This window comes from Artibeus jamaicensis, unplaced genomic scaffold (genome assembly GCF_021234435.1).
Source record: "Artibeus jamaicensis isolate MK-2021 breed Jamaican fruit bat unplaced genomic scaffold, CSHL_Jam_final contig_685, whole genome shotgun sequence".
NCBI lineage: Eukaryota > Metazoa > Chordata > Mammalia > Chiroptera > Phyllostomidae > Artibeus > Artibeus jamaicensis.
In genome coordinates, this window is record NW_026521924.1 from 35,453,398 (window position 1) to 35,477,386 (window position 23,989).

General features: G+C 66.0%; 1 protein-coding gene across 1 annotated transcript in view; it reads right to left on the reverse strand.

The window, feature by feature from the left end:
- The window catches only part of TAF4 (TATA-box binding protein associated factor 4), a 47,427-nt gene extending 24,204 nt beyond the window's left edge, over positions 1-23,223 (reverse strand). Inside the window, exons 1-4 of the mRNA XM_053671150.1 lie at positions 22,901-23,223; positions 21,879-22,823; positions 1,506-1,672; positions 333-452 (exon numbers count right to left, since the gene is read on the reverse strand). Of these exons, the coding sequence (XP_053527125.1) occupies positions 333-452; positions 1,506-1,672; positions 21,879-22,823; positions 22,901-23,123 (1,455 nt within the window). The 5' untranslated portion in view covers positions 23,124-23,223. The remainder of the gene's footprint in view (positions 1-332; positions 453-1,505; positions 1,673-21,878; positions 22,824-22,900) is intronic.
- Positions 23,224-23,989: the final 766 nt, after the last annotated feature.

Here is a 23,989-nt window from a genome sequence, read left to right on the forward strand (position 1 = left end):
ATGGCCCAACACAGGGCCGCCACCGCCACCGGCAGGCTCACAGGTGCCGGGCACACACGCAAACTCCCTACACGAGGCCATTCTGGCTTTGGAGACGCCTTCCAGTCATGCGCTGACGGGTGACACGGTTACACTCCGGCACGGTGGGGAGCTCCCAAAAGTGCTCTCTGGTGGTCAGCTCTGTGTGGCGTCACAGAGAGGGAGCCCTGACAGCAACCTGTGCTGGTCGCCAGAGAAAAACCACTCCGATCGGGCACCTGCCGTCCGGCGCTCTGCCCCGGCCCCACGCCCAGCTCGCAGCCTGGTCCCCGAGGCCAGACGCTGCGCCTCACCTGCACTCCGGGTGAGCGCTGCAGCGCGGCAGCGGGCTGCACCGTCGTCTGGGCCTGAGACACCTGCTTGATTATGGTCGTTGGGGTCACCTGCCGGGCAATAATCGGAGTCCCAGGTGCCTGGAAAACAAGCAAGACTCATGTAAAAGGAGCAACTACGAGTGACTCCCTACCGCCTAGTGCTCCCCACGTCATCCAGAAGACAGAACCACACGCCTGTGTGCCCGCAGTGCGTCCCGGGCTCCATCGGAGTCGCCCTGAGTCTCCCCACTGCTGACCTGGGTCTGCAAAGTGCAGGCCCGCGGCCACTGCATGCGGCCACAGGGGCGTCTGACACTTCCGCGGTCAGACCTGGCAACCCGGTCCTTGAAGAGCACACGTGTCTGGGCCCTGTGTGGATTCCCTGACCTAATGCCCAAGCACTGAAAGGAGTGACAAAAGCCCTGAGCAGCATGCGTCCCCCGCATCTAAAGATTGGCCGCGCCCAAACCCTGATGGGAAGACAGTCAGCGTCCTGAGTGAAGTGACCTTGGAGCTGGCGATCTGACACTGACAGGCACGACCAGAGCTAAAGGAACACCACGGCCCCAACGCCTGCGTTGCGCTGCACAGAACCCGGGGGACGGTCCGAGCTGCCCCCACCCCCAGTTCAGGGCCACGTCCTGAAGTCAGAGAGAAAGGAGCTTCCTAGAGCCGTCCAGTCTCCACGCCAGCCCCCAACCATCCCGCCAGCTGAGGACGGCAAGAAGGCAGGAGCGGCCAGGATGGCATCGCAGATGGCAGGGACGAGGCCATGCCGGCCTTGCCCACCGGAAACCATGCCGCCGCGAGGACCAGGCCAGGGGCCCACCCGGTGTACTCCCCCATCCCGGAGCCTGCCCCCCCACCACAGCCCCGCAGCAGAGTGCAGGGCCAGGCGCTGCTCCCCGGGCCCGGTCAGGAAACAGGAGCCGATGCTCTCCAGGGCCTGCTCTGTCTCCTCAGCCCAGCGCCGAGCCTCCGCCAGGTCCTGGGACCAGCCCAGTGCCATCAGCCCCCAGTGCACAGAGGAGACTGAGGCAGGGGAGGAGGGGCAGGGCAGGGCCAGCCCTGGACGCCAGCGACAGCCCCCAGGAGCAGGCCCAGGAGGCTTGCCAGATGGCGCAGGCCGGCGCAGGGTGAGCACACACTCACCTGGACGGCAGAGATCTGGACAGGTGGGGCACTTGTGGGGGTGGCAGGGCGGGGCGCCATGGTGGTCTGCGGCTGGGCCTGGGCGTGCGCCTGCGCCTGCATCTGGGCCAAGGCCTGCTGAGGGATCATTAACAACTGCCCATTCTCGCTGCGCACGAGGACCATACCTGGGGACAAAGGACACCGGCGTCAGAGCCCAGGAGGCGGCGGCTCTGTGGGGAGGCCAAGGGACGCTGAGGAAGAACAGGGACCGTGGTGAGACAGTGCTCGGGACGAGGACACGGGCAGGGTCTGTGTCATGGACTCCAGGAGCAGCCGCGCCTTCCCGTCAGCAAGCGGCTGCTGCGTGCCACGCTGTCATCCCACGACCACCCCACGCTGGCCTCGGGCGGGCACCCCCTGCCTGGAGGAAGCCGGGCACAGGGTGCCGCGGACCTGGCAGGGCCGCGTGGGCACACTCTCCCCAACTCAGGTGGCCGAGCGTTTCTGGCTGGAGCTGTAGAGCCCAGCTGCCCAGAGCAGGTCCCTCCCTACTCCTCCTGTGACCAGGAGCTTCCCAGCCAGCTGTCCTGCAAGGCCCCAAACAACCCTCCTCCCGGCAACTGGACCCCACGGAGCCCAGGCACCTTGCACTCTGGAGCGGGGTGTCCCCAGCTGGCCAGGACAGGACTCCACCTCACAGACAGGGAGAACCACTCAAACTGTACGTTGTCTCCGCTACACAGCCGCAGAGCAAACCCCGTCAGGCAGCTTTGGCACCAATTTTAGCTTCAAACACCGGCAAGTGCAGCCTAGACGTCACCAGCACCACCACTGCCCACCTGTGCACTTACTGTCCACAAGGCAATGACAGAGGCATGACGGGACCTGCACTGGCCGTCCGGTGGGGCCTCAGCCGCCAACCCGCACCACCACGCCGGCTGAGCCCTGCCCTCCCCCGGGGCAGGGCTGGGGGCGGAGTCAGAGGAAGGCCAGGCAGAGGGCCTCCAGTCAGCATGGCGCCCCTTCGGCGCCGGTCGGGAGTGGTAGGGGCTGCAGCCAGCACGGGGGGTCTGGGGAGAGCCTCTGAGGCCACCGGGGCCCGGTTCCATCAGCACCATCACGGCAACGTCCATATGGCAGGCCACCCTGGGCTCGCTCCGTGGTTCCTTCTGGGCCACGGACACCCCTTCTCAGACGGGGCACGCCGTCACCACGGAGACAAAGCCGACCAAACACCCGCTGCTGAGCCCCAGACCAGGGGCCTTGTGGGCAACCAAGGGCGCAGGGTGGCGGGCACTGCCCAGCCGCCACCCAGGTGCACCATGGGGGGCGGCGACCACGGAAGGGAGAGCTTGGTGAGCACCCCGCGCTTCCTCTCAGGCCCACCAGTCGTCACACCTGTCCGTCCACACAGGACCCCGCTCCTTCCTCCCGAGGGTTCCAGACCCCAAGAGTCCCCACTACCAGGGCAGGGACAACAGGAGGCTGGGCAGCTCCTGCGGCTCCGCGCCCCAGGCCACACGCGCATGCCTGGTTGCAGCCCCTCGTTGCAGGTGCATCACTGCCCTGTGTCTACGAGAAGACAAAGCACAGCTGCTCTCGGCCCAACGCAAGGGAGGAGCTTCAGATGGAAGCTCATGAGGAAGGGACAGCCTGTGCACGCAGCCTGCACCCGGGCAGGGGACGCCCGCCGTCCCAACCCCACCAGGGGAGGCGCCCGCCCCACAGCCGGCCACCGAGGCTGGCAGCGGGCGCTTTCTCCCAGGGCACCGCAAAGCAGAGGCCAGCACCTGCAGGGTCCTCTCACGCCGCACATGCCCTCTGGCGCTTCGTCTCAACAGGACCCGCGGAGGGCTGCACCCCATGGGCCACGCTCCCCAAACCCAACCCTTGTTTTGGGGATGGAGGAGAACACACAACAACTTCCCTTCAAAGTACCCTTCAGATTCACCTGCCCACCAGTGGGGCCACTCCAGGCCCGCAGGTCAATTCCCAAACGCAGCTAGCAGGCCTCCGCAGGCAGGCGCAGACTGGGGCTCCACCTCCTGGTCACACCCGCCGCCACCGGGGCCACCCGCCACTGGAGGCCCCTGGACCGCATTCCTTGGGCACCCTGGGCCCTGCTTTCGGGACACAGGACGAGAGCCAGTCCGCAGGAGGAGCGATGTGGGGCACCAGCCGGCAGGCAGGACCGGGCAGGAATGAGGATGCACAGGAGCCGAAGGGGCCCTCCCCAGACTCCGCCCCTGGTCACCAGGGCTGCACAGGCCTCCCACGCCGCTCTGCCCGCCCGCAGATGACCGCAAAGACAGCCGAGGTCATCCTGTGTGCGTTCGGCTTTGGGTTCTCTTCTAGTTGTAAGAACGTCCTGTCACTCAACATCCTTCAGAAACACAGTTTCCGGTGGCCACGCAGTATTTCACCCAGAACGTGTCTGAAGTCTCCTCGTCGGTGGGAACTCAGGCTGGTGTCTGCGTTTTGCTGTCGGGGAAGCTCAGGCCACACTGTGAGGCGGGGAGCCCCCGCCTGCGCCACAGGGGCCTGGCCACCAGCCATGCCCGAGTGCTCACTGCTCCCACGGCGCCCTGACCTGCTGGGGGCCCAGAGCACCCCGCCTGGGCAGCGAGTGGCTCGAGCGGTGGGCAGCCCGAGGTCACCCAGGAGACCAGGTCCCCACCTCTGCCCAGGCAGCACCGCCAGGCCCGAAGGGCTGTGTGAGCCCTCCCCTCCCTGACGCACTGGAGCTCAGGGGAAGCCCAGCGCTCCCGCCTGAGACCCACGCTCTCCACTGTGTCGGGAACTGCTGTTCTCACAGGTGGCCGCAGTGGCAAGAGCAGGACCAGACCCCTGCACTCCCCTCGCACAGCCCTGCACGGGAGCCCTGCCCACGGGTGCCATCCCTGACCGTGGCACTGACACTCGACCCGGAGAAGGGCACGGAGCAGAAACACGCGAGCTCCGTGGGAACGCGGCAGGGACTCCTGCTGAGGCCGCCCTGCGGGGCGTCCACGGAGGGGCGGGAGGAGGAGGAGCCTGGGCAGAGCCCGCAGCCCCGGAGGACGGCCACGCCAGACCACACGGTTTTTCCCACAGGGCCGTCCTCCCTGGTCTGTGCCTGCGGAGCAAGAAAGCGCCCTTCCGTTCGCCAGAGGACAAATGCATTTCTCCCTCGGTCGCCGCACCCCAATGACTTCACCTTCACGGGCATCCAAGTTGTGGGCTCACGACGGCTCACCACACGCTGGCATGGAGTGGGGGGGCACACGTCACCCACTGACACAGGAGGGGAGCGTGCTTGACCAGAAGTGCCCCCCACCCACCATCTCAATGGCCCTGCCAGGGTTTGTGACCAGTCTCCTCAGTCAGCAACCACAGCATCCTCCAACTCTCAAGCAGCTGGCGACTGAGCCTCGGTGCGGTCGCCGTCACTACCTCCCTGATGGCCGCGCAGACCCCTCCCCAAGAGCATGCCGTGCCGCCAGTCCAGCAGCTGCGGCCCCGGGTGCCGGACAGGGAGTGGGCCAGGGCCCCGAGGACAGGGCCTGCTCAGGGGGCGAGTGCTCAGGGCAACCACAACAGACAGCCACGGGGTTCCCACTCCGGTGCAGGGGTGCGGGTGGGGTCCAGCCTCGTCCCTCCAAGCTGCTGTGCCACAACATGCCTCCTGCAACACACCCCCACCGGTCAGCTCCTTACATCCTGTTTAAGCACAGCACTGAGTGACCAACACTTTGGTGGTCTTACCAAACTGTTTGTGCACAAGTGCACCGATGTGTAAGAGACAACTTACGTCAAGTGTGCGTGAGTGTGAGAGACGGTGAGTGTGCAGGCATGTGAGTGGGTGAGTGTGAGAGTGTAAGTGTGAGGGTGAGAATGTGGGGTGTGAGTGGGTGTGTGAGTGGGTGTGGGTGTGAGAGCCCCTGTGGGACACGCAGGCCCGCTGTGAACTCACCGAAGCTCCTCGCACCGGCCCACGCCCCTCCCCATGGCACTCTGGGCAGTTACGACACCACCGGTTGGTAGGAGCCACCAAGTTCTCGGCCCAGTGGCCCCAACAACACACGAAGGCACAGGCTGGCTCCCGCCAGTGCCCAGCCCGCATCGGCCACGGGTCACAATGCTGTGACGAGCCAGGCAGGACAGGTGATTCCGGAGGAGAGCAGAGCCCTGGACGTCTGCCCTCCGGGGCTGGAACCTGTCCAAGCGAAGCCCAGAGCCAGGACATGCTTTGCTCTCTGGGGACACAAACTCAGGTGGTGCGAGCCTGGTGGGGGAAGGGCCAGGGGAGGCGCGCTCCCAGCACCCTAAGCTGCCTGGGGGCCTGGTGGCGGGCCCTTAGTGGCGGGACCCCTGCCATCCCGGGACCCCAGGACCTCCCCGCAGACACACGGCCTCAGCCATGCTGTGCTGGGCATGGCCCTGGCCTCCAGGCCCTGATGACCCAGGAGAGGTCACCCACCCCCACCGAGGGCAGCAGGAACAGGGCATGGACCAGCAGGGAGGACAGACCACCACAGCGAGTGAGCTGGCCAGTGGTGGACAACATGGGACGCCGAGGGGGGTGTGACGGGGAGCAGTGCTGTGGTGGAAGAGGCACAGGACGCAACCCATGCTGCCCGGGGCCAGCGTGTCCCTTGGTGTGTCCACTGAGCGAACACAGGGAATGCCATCAATGCCACAGGTGCCACATCACACACTCAGCAAGCCCCCGATGTGTGCCCGAGGGGCCGTCAACCCACACAAGTGGGCTGCATCTCCCCTGCCGCTGGGGCAAGGGAGCGGAGCGTCCAAACGCTGGTCATCGTACACACGGCACTGCCCCATCCTGCCCGAGGAAGAAGGTGGACACAACCGCAGCGCGCAAGCCACGCGGGCGAGTTCTGGAAAGACCCTGCCGCGCTGCCAGGCAGAGACCCAGTAGCCCGTCCGGCTGGGCACACTGACACTGGCGTCTGACGGTGGGGGCGAGGAGGCCGGTGCCCACACTCCTGGACCCTTGGCAGGGACGCTCAAGGTGGACGCACATCGCTGTGTGTGGGCTGCGCGTCGGGACAGGCGCACGTGTGCCGACCCACAGGCACAGGGAAGCCCGACGCCCTGGGTCCCACGGGCCTGGGTCTGCAGCACCGGGTGGTGACTGGGTGGCGGCCACACCAGCCTCCCAGCCACAGGGCAGGGCGGACACCCACAGCCCAGCACAGCCCCAGCACGGCCGTCACAACGCCGAGTCAGCCGTCTCTGGCCCCATCCCTTCTGAACTTCCCCAGTGCCCGTGCGGAGACGTGGGCACGGGCAGGAGGTGCTCATTCTCCGTTACGACGCCACCGGGACAGGCTGTGCAGCTGGCGGGAAGGAAACCTGACGCACACGGTGTCCGCCCGCCTCTGCCGGGGCTGGGGGGGCACGTGCAGCTGCGGCTGCTGCTTTTCACAAGATAAACGGAAAGGATGGCCCAGAAACCAATGAAAATAAAAACTGAGGCGGCCTCTCTACCGGCGGGAAATAGGGGAAGCACAAGCGGGAAACTCCTTTTGTGCTACAGAAACGTTTCCCAGATTCGCAGCAAAAAAACCACTGTGCTTGTTTCCCATGGAATTTAGTGGGGTGATGTCCGGTGATGAAACCCTAAGGGCTTCAGGGCACGAGGCTCCGACACTGCACCTGCACACCGCACCTGCACACGGCAGCGTGCACCCACCGCCCCCAGTCTCGTCTCCTCTGTCACCGTCCAGCCCCCTCCCACCTCTACCCCTCCCTCTGCGTCACCACGCTGTCGTCTGCGTGTTTGTTTCTTCGCTTGCTCCCTTCACCTTTTCAAAGACAAAGCAATGCCAAGCTGAGACGAGCTACAAGAGCAGCACACAGCCAGTCGGTACTGCGGCACCCAGAAAGCGTCACCTCGGGGGGCTGCTCGCACAGTGACCTGCAGGGCGACCTCGCTCCGAGTCTCAGGGCCGAGTCCAGGTAGCGCAGGCCTGGGAACTAGACACTTCGGGCAGCCGGACCCGACGTCTCCGCAGCAGAGCGAGGCAAACGCCACGTCAGAGCACATGAAGGCGAAGTCTGTCCTGCTGGGGGCTGAGCGCACCAGCTGCCCTGAGCTCGCCCAGCGCGTCCGCGACACGCTTCCAGGTGCCTTCCTGTGGCTCCGAGCAGCAGCTCTTCACAGCACCCAGGGCAAGCACGACATGGGCTGAGAACTCACCCGCCCCAGCAAGGAGGCTCACTGCAACCAGGACAGGGACGGGAGGTGGCTGAAGAAGTCCCACCCACCGCATGATGTGCGGACACTCCCCTAGGGCCTGGGACGCCCACGTGCACACTTGGGGGGCACGTCCAGGTCGGCTCTGCCCACTCACACCCGTGCGCCCACACTGCCCACCACGCTCGCTCACGCCGTGCCTGCCACCGGACCGGTCCCTCCAACCGCTGCCCCCAGCAGCCATCCCAGAATGCAGCTCCGCCCGCTGTCGGGAAGGCCCCTCAGTCGGCACTCAGGGCTCCCTGTCCCTCGGTCCCTGAGGCCCCACGCCCTGCCCTGCCTCACTGTGTCTGAGCGTCACAGAGCACGCTCCCCATCACGGAGGACAGTGCCCGACAGAGAGCTGGCCCTGGACGAGCTCTGGGTATGCAAACATGACCGCAGGACACATCCATTAAAGTTGTGTTGACCACAGAAGTTGGGGACAGCGTCAGGGTTTAAAACCATGAAGCTCTCCCGGTGACAAGAATGCACAACCAATTGTCACTCCCGTTCCCCCACATGTCTGTCTGCGTCGCATTTTCTGCGAGGAGCAGGCAGCAGCTGTACAGGAAACACTTACGGGGCACAAGGCTCCTGCTTAGGACCGCCACCAAGACAGGCGGCGGGAAGACGACCCGGCAGAGTGGGGGTGCAGTGCAGGGCCCTGCCGGACAGGCGGCCTTCTCCGTGAGGACAGCCCTGCCTGGGCCGCTGGAGCCTCTCCTCACAGGCAGAGCGTGTGTACCCCCTGCCCCCCCACCCCACCCCCCCGACCCACCTCCTGCAGAGCAGCAAGGCACTCTCGGGTTTCAAAGTGAGACAACGGAGGTCAAGTGGCCAGAAGTGGGCCTGCTGGGCAATCAGCACGCCGCCCCACGCCACACTCTGCTGACCCGGTCCCAGGAGGCGGCGACCTGCACTCCACACCAATAAAGGCCGCACAAGCCACAACTGCCGTGGCAGCCCTTCCCCGAGACTCTGCCCGACCCCGGGCGGGCGGCCGCAGCAGCGCCAACCAGGCACGGCTCACGGAGAAGGAAGTGCACCCACTGCGCGCATCCCGTCTGGGAGTCCGGCAAACGTGCCCGGGCACACGACCTCCACCACGATGGCGTCTCCGTGCGTCCCCGTCCACCTGTCCCCGGTGGGCCTCACGGCCACCATGCTGCCACCACTGAGCCTCTGCTAGAAGGTGGTGCTCAGCAAAGGGCCCTGGGCCTGTCTCCCCACCCTTGGCAGAGCCCTTTCAGAACCCCCCCATCGGTGCTGGTGTTGCTGAGCACACCCCCAGGCACAGACGGACTACCTGACACCTTCAGGTTCCTTCCAGGTTGCGCCATTAGCAGTGAAGCTGAAAAGCTTCCCAACACATCCTTGGCAGGTGCTTCCTCTCAGATGGGACCGCCAGCCACACGAGAGACGGCTGGACGCCCAAGGGCACACCGCTGCTGGTCCCGCCCGCTCCGTGCCCACCACCAGGGGGGCCTGTTGGGGTGGAATCGGCTGGCTGTGCCACTGCATGAGTGCGGCCCTTGGAGCAGTGGGCACCACTCACACGCCTGCTGGCCACTTCACACCTCCCATCTGCACGTGTGTCTGCCGCCCTCAACAGAACCGGCTCCTCCACCGGGGGCAGAGGCCGCTCCCTCCCATGCCCTGGACGCCAGCTCTCTGTGGGCTGCACCCCCACCTCACGGCTCCTTTCATTTCCCTGACGACGCCGACTCTGAAATCCAGTCTCCCCTCCCCCCTCCCTGGCTCACGTGGCCCGTCCCAGGCAATCCCACATGCAGCAACAAAGGTCACTGCAGCTTTTCTGTAGTCACCCTCCTTCTAGGGTGAGAACGCAGGGTCCCTACACATGCAACGTACTTTCACTTCCGGGGACTCTACAGTCCCCAGGCGGATGGGTGCCCGAGTCCCCTCAGGAGGCCGCCCAGCAGCCCCGCACTCCAGCCCCAGGGCCCAGCCTTCTGGAACCATCCGAGGTCCCTGAGAGGCCCAGTCGCCACCGTGAGCAGGCTGTGCCCCTACTGGCTGCTCCTAAGCTGAGCACTCGCAGCAGGAGCAAGTCTCGGAGGCGACACAGGAGACCACGATGCCACCTTAGGCTCCTGAGCCTGGAAGGCACACACACACCCCCCCATCAGTGGCAGGGCAAGGCCCTCAGGCCGCTTGCTCCTCGAAAACCTGACCGGAGAGGCCCAGGTCCCATGTAAGCGCGGCGCTCAGAGAGCTGCAGGGACGCCTGCCCAAGGTTCTCAGGGCTCAGCCCCTCACCCCCCACCCTGAGGGTGGGGCCCCCTCTGCTCTGGGACAGGTCAGGCTGAACCACACAGAGGGGCCCCAAGTCCTGGGCGAGAACACGGGGACGGACACACACATCACCCTTCAGTCACTTAGTGACACAGTCAAGCAGCCAGCGCTGTGCCCTCCCCGCCCACCCCTGAACCCCACCAGGCCACTCAAACTGCAGCTGCTGACCCTCCTCCTCCCTCCTCCACCCTCCTGCCTGGGCTCACCCCACCCCTGCGGCCACCCGGACAGGGCCACCAACAAGGCCTGCCACCACGCCCATTCTAGCCCCCCACCAGGAGGTCCCTCTGTCGTTGCAGAGGGCAAGCCACCCTGTGCGTGTCCCGACTGCCTCGGGGGCCGGAGCCAGCACCCCAGGCCCTGCGGCAGCCCTGCTCCTGCAGCCCTGCGCAGAGGGGGGCCAGTCTTTGGGGACAGTGGGGCACCAAAGTGCTCTTCTAAAACCACAGGTCCCCTGGCTGGTGTAGCTCAGTGGACTGAGTGCGGGCGTGCGAACCAGACAATCACGGTTCGATTCCCAATCAGGGCACATGCCTGGGTTGCAGCCCAGTTCCCTGCAGGCCAGTTCCCAGCAGGGGACACACGAAAGGCAACCATACATTGATGTTTCTCTTCCTCTCTCTTTCTCTTCCCCTCTAAAGATAAATAAATAAAAAATAAATAAATAAAACCACAGGTCTCTGGGGCCATCACTACACAGAGTCCCGGGCATGTCCTCCCCCAGTCCCCAGCCAGGCTAGGGGCAGGGAGCTGCTCATTGCCCAGACGTGGCTGGGACAGCGGGACCCCAAGAACCAGGGCAGCAAGCAGTGGCACCTGGCTCCCTCGGAGCCCTCTTGACCTTGGTCCTGGAGTGGGGGGACAGGCAGGACCACCTGCAGAGTGTCCTGCAGGCTCCAAGCCCAAGGCCCAGCTTGTGGTTCTGGGGACAGGGAACACCGATTCTGGAGTTTGCGCAGAGGCGAGAGGACGCAGAACAGCCAGCTGAATGGCGAGGGGGGCAGAGCGGAGTCAGGGGGCTGAGGCCCCGGCCGTGGGACCGGCTACGAAGCTGCAGTGATCACAACGGCATGGTCACCGGTTCGGGGACAGACACACAGACTAATCGGACAGACAGAGAGCCCAGAAAAAGACCCCCGCCAGCAGGGTCAGCGGACCCCTGACAAAGGAACAGAGGCCACTTGGCGGGGAAAGGACGGTCTCTTCACTCTCTGGTGCCGGGACTGCTGGACGTCCACATGCAAAACCACGAATCTACACACAGACTGTGCCCTTCACACAGTTAGCCCGGGACGGATCGCAGACCCAAGTGTAAGCCCTAAACCAGGACGCTCCTCGGAGACGACCCGGGGGAAACCTGGAGGACCTGGGGTTTGGCGCTGACTTTTTAGATGCCACAGCACAGACGCGGCCCGAGAGAGAGAACTGACGGGCTGGACTTCATTAAAACCAGAACCTTCTGCCCTGGCTGGTGTGTAGCTCAGTGGACTGAGCGTGGGCCTGGGAACCAAAGAAGCACAGTTCAACCACGGTTCAGTTCCCAGTCAGGACACATGCCTGGGTTGCAGGCCAGTTCCCAGCAGGGGGCACACGAGAAGCAACCATACGTTGATGTTTCTCTCCCTCTCTCTTCCCTTCCCCTCTAAAGATAAATAAACAAAATCTTAATAAAAAAACCAACAGAACCTTCTGCTCTATGGAAGCCACTACGGCGAGAACCGAAGACCAGCCACAGCGGGGGAGGTGTGTGCAACAGACACATCCGACACTGGACTGTGGTCCAAAACGTACAAAGAGTTCTTAAAGCCGGTGAGCAAAAACCGACTGGGTGGAGAACGGGCTGACACCTGAGCAGACACTCGCCAAAGAGGACACGCAGGTGACAAATGAGCGAACGAGAAGACGTGCCCATCGCACGGCACCAGGGACGCGCAAACTAAACTCGACGCCACCGCACCCGTCAGAGCGGGCAGACACCAGAGTACTGACAACACCCAGTGCCGAGGACAGGGAGCCGAGGGGACGCTGGGTCCCACTGGTGGGGAGCAGGTGGGCAGCAGGCGGGGCTTTGGAGCCGCTGTGGGAGGCAGCTGGGTGGTTTCCCACAAAAACCAAACAGGCTCACGTGACCCAGCGGCCACGCCCCTTGGTAGTTACAGGAGGAGCCGGCAGCTCCGCCCACAGAACGTCCTGCACGTGGGCCCCGCAGGAGCTCAGCTCCTGATTGACGGGCCTGGCAGCCACCCTGACGTCCTGCCGCAGATGGGGGGGGGGGGGGCGGTAAGTCAACTGTGAAACTAAAACTGCTCTAAACAAACTCTTTACTTAAAAAACCCCACAGTATCTGCCTCTTCTCGTCCCGGAACCTCCAGGGTGACGGCCGGGAACCCCTAGAAAACCTCCCCAAGGAGCAGCAGCCTGGGCCGCCGGCTGACAGCAGAGTCTGCAGTCCTGCTCTCTCCACACCCCTTCCTGCTGAGGCCCCCAAAACAAGGAGGAGAGGAAGGTAAATGGTGCCAACCCCCACAAGAGAACAGGAAGGAACAGAGGTTTCCACAGATGCATTAGACAGAGAGGAGACCCCGGAACAGGAGCAGGCAAGGGAGGTAACCACTGCCGAGGGCCGCGGTGGGCAGGGACAGGGGTCGGACGTGTGGGCGGGGGGGGGGGGGGGGGGGCACGTGGGCGGCACACAGCAGCTGCGTGTCCCGGCTCCAGGCAGAAGGGTGCGGGCAGGAAGGTCCTTCCCTAAGGAGTGGAGGGCACTCTGGCATCAAAGTCCCCACGTGACCCCCAAGTCACGGGGGCCTGGACGCCACCATGGCCCTCTCCCCAAGTCCCTGCCAGGCCCAGACAAGCCAGCACTGCCAGACGCGTCAAGAAAGGCCCGGACGAGGCAGCCTCTGCAAGCCCACCACACGCTGTCCTGGGCACGGGGACACGGGGCTCCTCTCCCAAGGACCAACTCGGGAGGCTGGGCGGCTGAGCCAACGGGGCGCCCGGAACTGGGGGAAGGCACACACTCAGAGCACCCAGACCCCAATAAGAGGGGCCTCGGAAAGAGAAGACAACGGGAGCTGCCTAGAAGGAAGAAAGTCCCCACGGAAGTAAGACAGGACACCGGGGTCTCCAGGCCCCAGCACGAGGGCAAAGCCTCAGGGCCTGTGCATGTCACAGGGACACAGGGACAGGGGGCAGGACATGGGACACAGGCTCCAGCAGGTGGGGCTCAGGGCACCCGAGGCACCCAGGACACGGACCTCTGCTCACACGCAGCCTTCCCTGCAAGCAGGTGACCTGGGCCCCAGCAGGATGCCAGCAGGGGCCTCCAGGCTGCAATGCCGAGCTGCCCGGACAAGCCACTGACACCTCCTGTCTCCGTCCCCTCTCCACCACCATCAGCAACCCCTGCTCCCACTCCCCACAGTCCTCATGCCACTGTGGCGCACTGGACCCCTGACCCCCAGCCACCTCTGTCGGCTCTGCACTCACTAGCACGCCGCCCCGCCTGACGCCTGCTCTCGGGCCGCGGCACCTCCGCGGGCGGACCTCTGTGTGGCTCTGTGCCGCTCCGGGCTGGGTGTCTCCCGGAGCCACAGCCGGGCCCCAGTGCACGCGGCCCCCACCGAGCCCCCAGCGGCCCCCGCACACCTCGCCGTCTGCATTCCCCCACAGCCCCCACTTCCTCACCAGGGTGGGCTCTCCCTTCCTCCACCCAGTTCCCCACCCTCCCTCATAGGAGGGACAGTGCCAGGAAGACCACCAGGCCCTTGGCCGGGGCCGCCGCCCTCCCGCCCAGCTCCAGCGCCTGCATTCTCGCCAGGAGGCCTCCTCCGAGGGGTGTGACCACAGGCCAGGAGCCCCCACAGCAGCTAGGACCACCCTCCACCTGCAAACTGCCCTGTCCTGGGGCCCTGGCCCCACGCTCCACTCTCAGCCCCTGTGGCTGACACTCACCTGTCCCACAGGCACATATCAGGGGCCAGCCACAAGGTGCAGTGGCCACAAGCACCTGCCCCTGCCGTGCCGAAGACGCAGCCCCGCAGCCCCGCAGGTGCAGCACAGAGCCAGGGGGACCCAAGGGCGGACAGTGTGCCCCACGGGCGCCTGGATGGGGCCAGATGACACACACTGGTGCTGAGGCCGCCACGCTGGCCGGGCAGCTCAGGTGATCACAGCGTCATCACCAAGGTTGTGGGTTCAACCCCCGGTCAAGGCACGTACAGGCATCAACCAGTGATGCACAAGCAGATGAAGTCAGCGTCACCTTTTTGTACCTGCACGTGATTTGCACTGACAGGCACCAGGAAGTCGCGATCACACGCATGGCCCGCAGCTCACTCCTGCGGCCGACACCGCGAGGGAGCCGCCAGTCCCAGAGGAGCAGGCCGGGCGACGACAGGAGGAGGGCCCCTAGACTCCACGCGCACGTCTCTGCCCTCTTCGGGAGCCAGGGTCCCCAAGCCATTGCCCGGACGTCAGGTGGCCGCCTCGCTTTCAGCTCCACACTGGCCCGTTGGCCTCCGGTAAGGAACCGAGGCGGCTCTGCCTCACCTCTCCAACGGCCAGCAACACGGGACGGGAAGGACACCCCCGTGACACTCTCCTGACCGCGGGGCCGGGCAGCCCCCGGACCCTCCCCGACTGGCTCCAGCAGAGGGTGCTGACGAGGGAGGGCAAGCGAGGCAGGAGCCCACAGGGAGCCCACGGACGCGCACCTGTGGCCACGGCCCCACGTCGAACACGAGCAGGTGGGCGAGGGGAACATGGTGTGGTGACCACAGGGCGGGACAGCCCCACGGCCCAGGTCCTCCCGGGTGGTGTTCACAGGGGCTTGTTAAGCCACCTAAATGACACGCAGACGAGCCGGGCCGACAGCTGTGACTCGCTCTGCACGTGGCCTGTCCTCTAGTCCCTGTCTCAGTCGCACGCCTCCCAAAGCCCCAGCCTGTCTGCCCGGGACAGACCTCGAACCCCTCGGGGTGACTCCTGGGGTTCTGTGCGAGAACCGTGCAGGCCCCAGTGGAACAGCCCAGAGCCCGCGGCAGGGCCCAGGCACAAGGTCACACCCCCATCGAGAGCCACCCTGCAGCTGCCCCTTGACCCAGGGCCAGCTGGGTGAACTTCGGAAATACACACAGTTAGAGGACACCCACTGCAGGGCTCCCCAAGCAGCACCTGACAGCTGGGGTCTCTGTCCCCAAAACCAGCTCCCACAAGTCAGTGCAGAGGCCCCGCCCCCTGGCGGCCGCCCGCAGGGAGGCCTCGGACCGGCTGGCCTGACTCAGACTGAGCACAGGCCCCACCAGCCTGTGGACCTCCCGGCTGCCGGTGTGAGCTCTTGGGCCCTGGCCATCCCCATGTGGACACAAGGGCAGCGTGGGCGACCTCGCACGTCCGGCTTCCGTGGGCCGTCCCTGCTTGAGCACACCCTGAAGGAGGGGACACTGCCCGAGTCACCCAGGCGAGGCCTGTCTCTCCCAGGCGGGGACATGGTACCCCCCAGAGCAGGAGGTCCCAGGCGGGGAGGCAGCCCCACCGTCAGCGAGCCAACACTGTCTGGGGACACAGACTCGGGGACAGGCGTAGGCCTGTGTGGACCGGAAGCCCCAACACTGAACAAGGGCAAGGTGGGCTCAGGGTCAGCATCCTGGGGGCCCCCGGTCAGTGGTTCCCAAACTGTGCAGTGTAACAAGAACGCAGGAGTCGCTGCAGGGCGCCAGGAACCCCACCTGGACCCAGACCGCGCACCTGCTGCCCATCTGGGGCCGCCTCTCCCACAGCACCCCCCGCCCCCGGCAGGCCTTCAGAGCAGACACGCTGAACAAAGCTTCTTAACTGCCGAGTGCAGACCGGAGGGGCCCTGGCTGCGCTCTAATCAGCCCAAAGCAGCAGAGACCCCGCCACGCCCACAGTGAGCACTCGCAGGCAGAGCCCGACTGGGACAGCGCGTGGGGCACCGAGTGGCCGCCGAGACTCCGTTTCGGAAACGACAGGGCATGCCCCGGACGCCCACCCCACAGACGGGTCCACAGGGGTCCCCACACTAGCCCATGGGGGACAGGACATGAGGTGGGTCGGGCCTGACCTGGGGCTCAGTCACTGTGTGCTGGCTGGCCGGCCACACTCACAGACCAGCCCCAGGCCCAGAGGCCTCAGCAGCTCTCCGGGCAGGTGAAAGGGTCCCGCGCCCCAGTCCAGGGGCTCCTGACCACGCACCCCTCTGGCCCTTGTCTGGGGCAGCCGCAAAGCCTGCAGCAGCCACTGGGACCTTTCAAAGCGGGCCCACAAAGGATAGGCCCCTGCTAACCTGAGAAGCACAGTGGCCACCAGACCCCAGGTCCCAGGCACACACACGCCAGTTCCTCTCACCGTGCACATGAATGCTCCGCCCTGTGAGCGCTCTCTTTAAAAAGCCTGGTCCTCGCCCTGGCTGGTAGGGCTCAGTGGGCTGGGCATCAACCCACAAACCAAAAGGTCACAGGTTCGATTCCTGGTCAGGGAGCGTGCCTGGGCTCCAGCCAGGTCGCCAGTAGGGGGCCCGTGAGAGGTAAGCAAGCGATGTTTCTTTCGTTCCCTCTCCCTTCCCCTTTCCCAATAAATAAATGAGTGCGTGAAGCCACACAGGAGCGAATGGGCCTCAGTCTCCACCAGCACCCAGGGGAAGAGGCCCCGACGGACCCAGCCCCAGGAACCAGACTCCCACCAGGCTCAGCTCCTGGCACTCAGGGTCATCGGTTTCTAAGACGCCAGCCTGGGGCCGTGGCTCTGAAGCCACAGTGTCACCATGTGAACGGCTGGCCTCCGGAGGCACCTGCACCGGAGCCTTGAAGATGCTCTAGCATCAGAAGTGCCCAGAGCTCTGCACGAGGCCAGCCCCACAGGCCACACGCCACGGACAAGGGGACGCCGGCCCCGTGGTGTCACAGGGCCACAGGGCAAGGGAGCGTCAACGACCACTGAGGGGCAGACATGCCCCCAACGGGTGGGCGCAGGCGGACAGCCAAACGGTGGAGGGCAGGATGGCATCCATGCTCATGTCAAGTTCGGGCGATTTTCGTATCTGTGTTTCCTGAGGGTTTTAATCACGTGTAACAGCTACTCAAGGATGTGGAAAGATGGCCACCTCTGACTCGAAGTGCTAGTGGCCCTCCCTGGTCAGAGATGGCACGTCCCCAGCCACCTGGGCGGCGCTCCCGCGAGGACGTGCTGAGGAGCTGAAGTGGCCGGGAGAGTTGCTCGCCGGCCGCCACCCTCCAGGTGGTCGCCCCCAGGAGCAAAGGGTCCCCCTGCAAACGCCCCTCCCCACCAGCATCCTCCAGGTCAGAGGCCCAACTAAACCAGGGCCACGGCCTGAGGTGTCTCAGAGCTGACGGCCTCGAGTGGTCACCGCTCCCCACGAGCACAGAGAAACCGGAGACCCCTGCTCTGTGTCGCCACCGAGAAAAGTAAAAGCACTTCCGAGAACTGTGCCTGTGAACCCGAACCTGAAGCAGCTTCTCCAGGACCCTTTCGCACCCCGCGTCCGGGCCTTCAGAACCACCCTCCAGCCCACGGGCCCAGCCCTTCCCAGGTGGCCGTCTCCACACCTGGGGCGGCAAGGGGGACTGTCAGCAGCCCTCACAGACCACTCGGGCCTGCTGGTGGCCCCCGGCCTGCGTCACCTCTGTGGGGGGTCTGGCCTGTCTCTGTCCCCTTCAGGTCAAAGACCACTGCCAAGGGGGAGCTCCAGCAGAAACCCTGGGCAGGTGGTGAGGGGGACCCGACGGGCACCAAAGAACCAGGCACCGGGCCTGGCCCCTCGGGCCTACCACCCACTCACCCGGCCAGGACAGGGTCTCGTGGGGCCCAAACAAACAAGGGCCTGCCCCCACGAGGCCACCTGTGAAGTGCTGGGCCGGGGGGGAGGGGGGTCCCGCTTTTCAAATTCTGGTAATTCTGCCCCACGCGACCCCAGCACATGGCAGTCAGCCCTCCAGCACAGCCTGCCTGGGGGGTGGGGGGCCCGCTCCTGCTTGTCGCTAAAATGCAAGGACACCAGCTCCAACAGAAACCCACACATGGGAGACGTTACCCCCACCCTGGCCCCCAGAGAGCTCTGTCCACCCTGAAGACGGGGCCAGCCAGGATCGAAACCTGGACAGAGGGCAAGGAAGAGCCACCACCAGCCCACCCCCGGGCCCCCCACCAGGCAGTGTAGATGCTGCCCAGCACCAGCCGGGGACAGTCCCAAGAAGTGAGGCTTCTTTTTTCCTTCCAAATGTCACCGTCACCTAAGTGTAGCAAGAGGAAAATCTGGGCCCTAGCTGGTGTAGCTCAGTGGACTGAGCGCCAGCCTAGATGCCAAAGGGTCACCCATTCGATTCCCAGTCAGGGCACAGGCCTGGGTTGAGGGCTGGGTCCCCAATAGGGGGGGCCTGCAAAGAGGCAACCACACGTTAGTATTTCTCTCCCTTTCTATCTAAAAATAAGTAAAACCTTTTTAAAAAGAGGAACATTCGGTAAAGGCCTTTGTCCTGAAGTGTGGCCCTTGCCCAGGCCCACCCTCTGCAGCAGCCCTGCCCCCCCACCTGCAGGGCACACCCCCCCATATCTGTGACACCCTATGACAAGCTTGGCAGGCTTCTCTTGAAAGCACGGAGCCAGCACTGGCCACTGCCACGGGCTCCGGGGGCCCTGAGAACACAGCCCGTCCTGGACACAGTCTGGATGGGCACGGGCCACAGGTGGTCTCTGCCGCCTCCAGCCACATGACGTCTGGAAACCAGCAAAAGCGCCAGGAGCCTGGGGTGGCATGCAGACGGCACAGGCTCCTGGGACCCGACGTAGGCTCACAGGCCCCCCAGCGCCCAGCCCTCTTCCAGGAGTGACAGCGAGCCCCTGAGGGAACGGGGCAACCCGACCCAGGTCAGAAAGCCAGTGCCCGCAAGTGACAAAGCCCCGACTTTTATGAGTGTCCCTCCTGCCAGAGCACTTGCACTCCTGCAAGTGCTGCCAGAGCACTTGCTGCCACCAGAGTCTGCTGTCACTTCAGTGCTGGCCGGGTGGCCCTCTAGCCTCAGGTACCAGTGGGTCCTCCCTCTCCCACCCTGGTCAGTCCTGGGCAGCTGTCCCGAGGCCAGGGCGTCTGGGCCAGTGCAGGCCACGCTGTTGTCCCGAGATGAGAGCCTGCGTGCCAGACAGGCCTCCGAGCCCCAGGAGAACAAACCCTCTGCAGAGGCAGGACGAACAGACAGACGGGGTGTGAAAGGGGCCACCAGCCCCAGGGGTGGGGGGTGGCCTGGCCTTGAGTGTGTCAGCAGCAGTGCCCACGCTGGGCTCAAGTGGAACTCGGTTTTGGCAAACTCAGTCTCGGCAGCCGCCCCCCGCCCCCACCCACCCACCCGGACGGACCCCAGGAAGCCGGGCTGGGAGGGCTGCCCCCTTCACACGCCCCAGTGGCACTGCCTGCGGTCTCCCGGGTGCCGTGTGTGGCCTCAACAGCCCTGAGACCCCAGCCCTCCACACGTCTGTCTCACGGCTGCAGCGTGAACGAGGGTTCAGCCAAGCAGGAGCCGCCTGTGTAAGTCACCTCTCCCTCCACTTCACACCTTTTCAGGAAGACAGCCTCCAACACAGAAAACCCCAGAACAGGAGAGTTTAGTATTTTCTGACCAACCAATTACGTAACTAGGAAACTCACATCTGTCACTTGGATTCACAGAATGAAACTGCACTTTTAAAAGAGGACACTGTTCCGAGACGCTGGAAGCGACGGTGAGCACGCTTTCTTCACTTCCGCGGCCGTGAAAACGGGCGCCATAATCGGAGTTCCCGCTCACAGGGCAGCTGGGGGGCGAAGAGGCTGATGGACATGAACCTCTTACTTTCCGGGAGGCGCGGGCACCTTCCCAGAGTGGCCCTCAGCACTTGTCACCCCCACGTCCACACGAGCCATTCTCTGCTCTCACCCACGGGACTGAGGCAAAGACTCACCGGAGCCCCAGCCAAGAGTCAGCTTTCTCACCGAACTGTCCCTCTGTCTGTCACTGACATCCCTAACGCTGACGTTAGGAGAGGTGTGAGCCAGTCCAGGGTCGCTCAGGACAAAGACAGGTCAACCAAAACAACCACGGCTTCCTCCCCGCAGGACAGAGGAGACTAGGGCTGCCCCCACACTAGGACTTAGGCCCAGTCCCAGGAGCCCTAACACCACCCCTCTTGGTCCCCCCCTCCCCCCCAAGCTTGCTGGCACCCACTTCACACACTTCACAGAGAAGCACATGCCAGCTTTAAATGACAAAAGGGCCGCAGGGGATGCCTTTGCTGAGAGCAAGGCAAGTGCTGAGGACAGCAGGACCACCGCAGGGACACTTCCCCAACAGGTGACCGGGTCCTGACAGCTCCCGTCACATGCCTCCACCACACACCTTGTCTGGGAACCACACTCACCATCAGCCCTGCCTTCCACCAAAAGGTCAAAACACACGTAACAGAGCCATCAACAACATGCACCTAGGAACCCAGCCATGCACACGCACCGTGCTCAGGTGACTCACAGCACTGGGCCTCTCCTCCCCTCCCCCACACCCGCCTGCAGCCCGACCACCTCCCATGGCACTGGTCCTGCCTGCTCCGCAGACCCCGCCAGGCTCTGCCCCCCCCAACCAGCTCCCCTGCGGTGCCAGAAGGCCTGTCCTTCCTCATTTGCTGGACTGCTTTCCCAGGGTGACCCCCGGCACTTTCCCTCCAGCACAGAGGGACGCAGAGACATGAGAGGTGCTGCTGCTACTACTCCTGCCACCGCGGCAGCTGCCGCACCAGCACATGTTACTACACGGCGAGGGAGGAGCGCTCCAGAAGCTCGGCACTCAGCCCACGCGGGCGAGGCGGAGCAGGTGGAACAGAAAGCAGGGCGCCTCGGGTGTGAACTTTCCCTTCACCCAAGGACCCCCCAGAAAGCAGCGTGCGCATCACGCTCAGGGACCTTTCCTATCACCCCCAAAGAGCCGGAGCGGACAGCAAGGTGACGGGAAGCTGAGTGGTGGACATGGAGGCTGCCTGTCCACACCTCCCAGAGACCCACTGAACCAACAGCACATGCCCACTACCGATGTCACTGGGCGGTAACACCCAAAGCGACCCAGGTTCTTTCAGTGACCTCTCTGTGCTCAGCGTCACTGTGGCCACAAGAGCTGAAACACTCCTGCCACCCAGGAGTTCGTGCCCACAAGCCCCCCAAGTCTCCCGGGGGCCTCGGCCATCCCCGTGGTGGCAGGAAGGGAGCAGCTCTCCGAGCAGAACCCCCAGCCTGAAGAAGGGGGCATTTCACTGCCTCACCCGTCAGCAGGGGACACCACCACAGCCCAGGGAGCACAGCAGCAGAAAAGCCCAGTGGGAACAGGGGTAACACGCCTCACCCCAGAAGGAGGGGAGCTTGCCCAGTGTGGGAAGGCCAAGGAGCCCAGCTCTGTCTGCAAACCCTGCACAACCCAGTCGGGTGCCCTGGGAGCTGCTGCTGCTTCTGCTGCTTCCACAGAGGGAACACAGGCAGGGACACACGGGGCCAGCAGAGGGACTGTGAGCCCAGCACAGAAACTTTGCAACTGAAGACCTGAGGTGAAGCCAACCACTGCACAAGGTAACAACCCCAACTGCACATCACCTGGGGTGTGCAAAAACTCACACACACACACACACACCCTGGGAGCCTCTGCCAAATCTGAGCAGAGGTGCGAGCCCTGACCTGCTGCGGGCCCGTGCAAAGCCCATGACCTCGAGTTCTCCAGTCCCACAACTTCCTGGACTCCCGGCTGGGGCAGCAGAGACCCGCCCAGTGGTCACTCACTCACCTGGGGGCAGCTGGAAGTTCTGGATGTTTGTCGGGTTCTGAGGAGGCTGTGGCAGGCGAGGGGCCAGGACCGTGGGCGTCAGCGTGGCCCGAATACCGCTGGTGGTGGCTGAGGGAGTCCTGGGCAGGCTCTGGGTGACCGTGCTGGCCGAGCCCTTGGGCAGCCCGGTGGGAGTGCCAGGGGCCGGCGGCGGGAGGCCGGTGGCGGTGGGCAGCGCCCCTTGCATAGTTGGCCCGAGGATCATGCCGGCTCCTGTGCCGGCCGGGCAGCTGGCCGCCAGGGTCTGCGGCGGCGGGGGCGCCGGCTGCACAGCGGTCTTGGGCGAGTCGGCCTTGGCCACCTGCGCGGGCGCGGCGGCAGGCCCGGGCTGACTGTTGGCGGCCGGCGCGGGGGCGGGAGCGGGCGCAGGGGAGGGCACGGGGCCCGGAGCGGGCGCGGGGGCGGGGACCGGGGACTGGGCTGGGGCGGGTGCGGGGACCGGAGCGGGCGCGGCGCTGCCCCCGTTCTGCGCTGCCGCCGGGGGTCCCGCCGGATGGCCGGACGGCCGGGCCAGGCTGACGGCGGCGGGCGGCTGCGGCGGGGCAACGGCGGGCGCGGGGGGCGCGGCAGGCGCAGCGGGGGGCGCGGGAGGCGAGGGGGCGCGGGGCGCGGCGGGGGCGCCGCGGAAGGGCGGCGTCTGGATGACAGTGGCGGCGGCGGGCTTGGGCGGCGGCGCGGGCGGGGGCCCGTTGTGCAGGAGGCTGACAGCAGGTGCGGCGGCGGCGGCGCGGAGCGAGTTCCCCAGCGCGGCGCTCCCATTCAAAGTTTGCGCGGCGCCGGGGCCGCCGGGCGGGCCGTTGCGGGCGGCTGGCTTGGCGGCGGGCGCGGCCCCCGGCCCCGAACAGGCCCCGGTCCCGGGCCCCGGCGGCGCGCCGGCCTCGAGCGCGCTCAGCTTGGCGGCGGACCCTGCGGGGACAAGCGGCGGCGCGGTGAGGACGCGGGCCCGGCGGCTTCCGCCCGCCCCAGGCCGCGCCGCGCTGTACCTGCGGGGGGCGGCTCCGGCGCCGCGGCGGGCGCGCCCTCGGCCGCTCCGGCTCCGGCATGGTTCCCGAGAGCAGCGGCGGGCGCGCGGGGCGCGAGGTGGTGGTGGTGGGCCGCGCTGGCCGCCAGCTGCGACTCGAGCGAGCCTACCAGGTCGCTCACCACTTTCTCGTCCACCTCGCTGTTAAAGAAGACCTCGTCCAGCAGATCCGAGCCCGCCGCCATCTTTCCTCCTCGGCCCGCCGCCGCCGCCGCTCGGCCGGCGCTGGGCGGGGAGGCGGCTCCGCGCGGGCGGGCGGGCGGGCAGGCGGGCAGCCGGCGGGGGCGGGCGGGGGCGGCGCGCGCCTGGCGGGGCGGGGGCGGCGGCCGGGCGGGGGGCGCGGGCGGCCGGCGCGGGGGGGCGGGAGGGCCGCGGTGGTGCACTGCGCAGGCGCGGCGGCGCGCCCGCCCCCGCCCGCCGCTGAGCGCCTCCCCATTGGTCGCGGCGCCCCCCCGCCCGGCCGCCCAGCGGCTCGCGATTGGTCCGTGTGTGCACTTAAAAGGTGCGGCCAATGGCTGCGAGCGGCAGAGGCCGGGGCGCGGGCGGGCGGCCGGGCAAGGTGGCGAAGCGGCGGGTGGTGGGCGCCCGGGGGCAACGGAGTATACTGGTGTGGGTCACCGGGTGGGTCGGGGTGGGCATCGACCTGCACCGGGGCCGCGGCCTGGCGAGGCCGACACCGGGACTCGCCCTTTGTCTGCGCGCGCTCCAAAATGGCTGCGGCTAGAGAAGACGGGAGCGGACGGGGGACAGGCGGGCCTGGGATCCGGGAGGCCGTGCTCCGTAGCCCCCAAGTCCTTCCAGCCACCGCCCGCTGCGTCCGCGCACTTGGGAAGGATGCGGGCCGGGGAAGAGAGGCGGCGAACGCCATTAATCCGAGCGGGGCGGGGGCAGTGGCGGTGGCGGCAGGGCAGTAGCTGGCGCACCCGGCGGGACGAGCGGGGGCCTGACCCGTCCCCGTGCAGCACGTTGCGGGGTACGGCGGGACGACGGTGTCCCCGAGTCAGGCCCGCCCGGGGTGACCGTCTTGTCATCCGGCCGCTCGGTCCCCAGA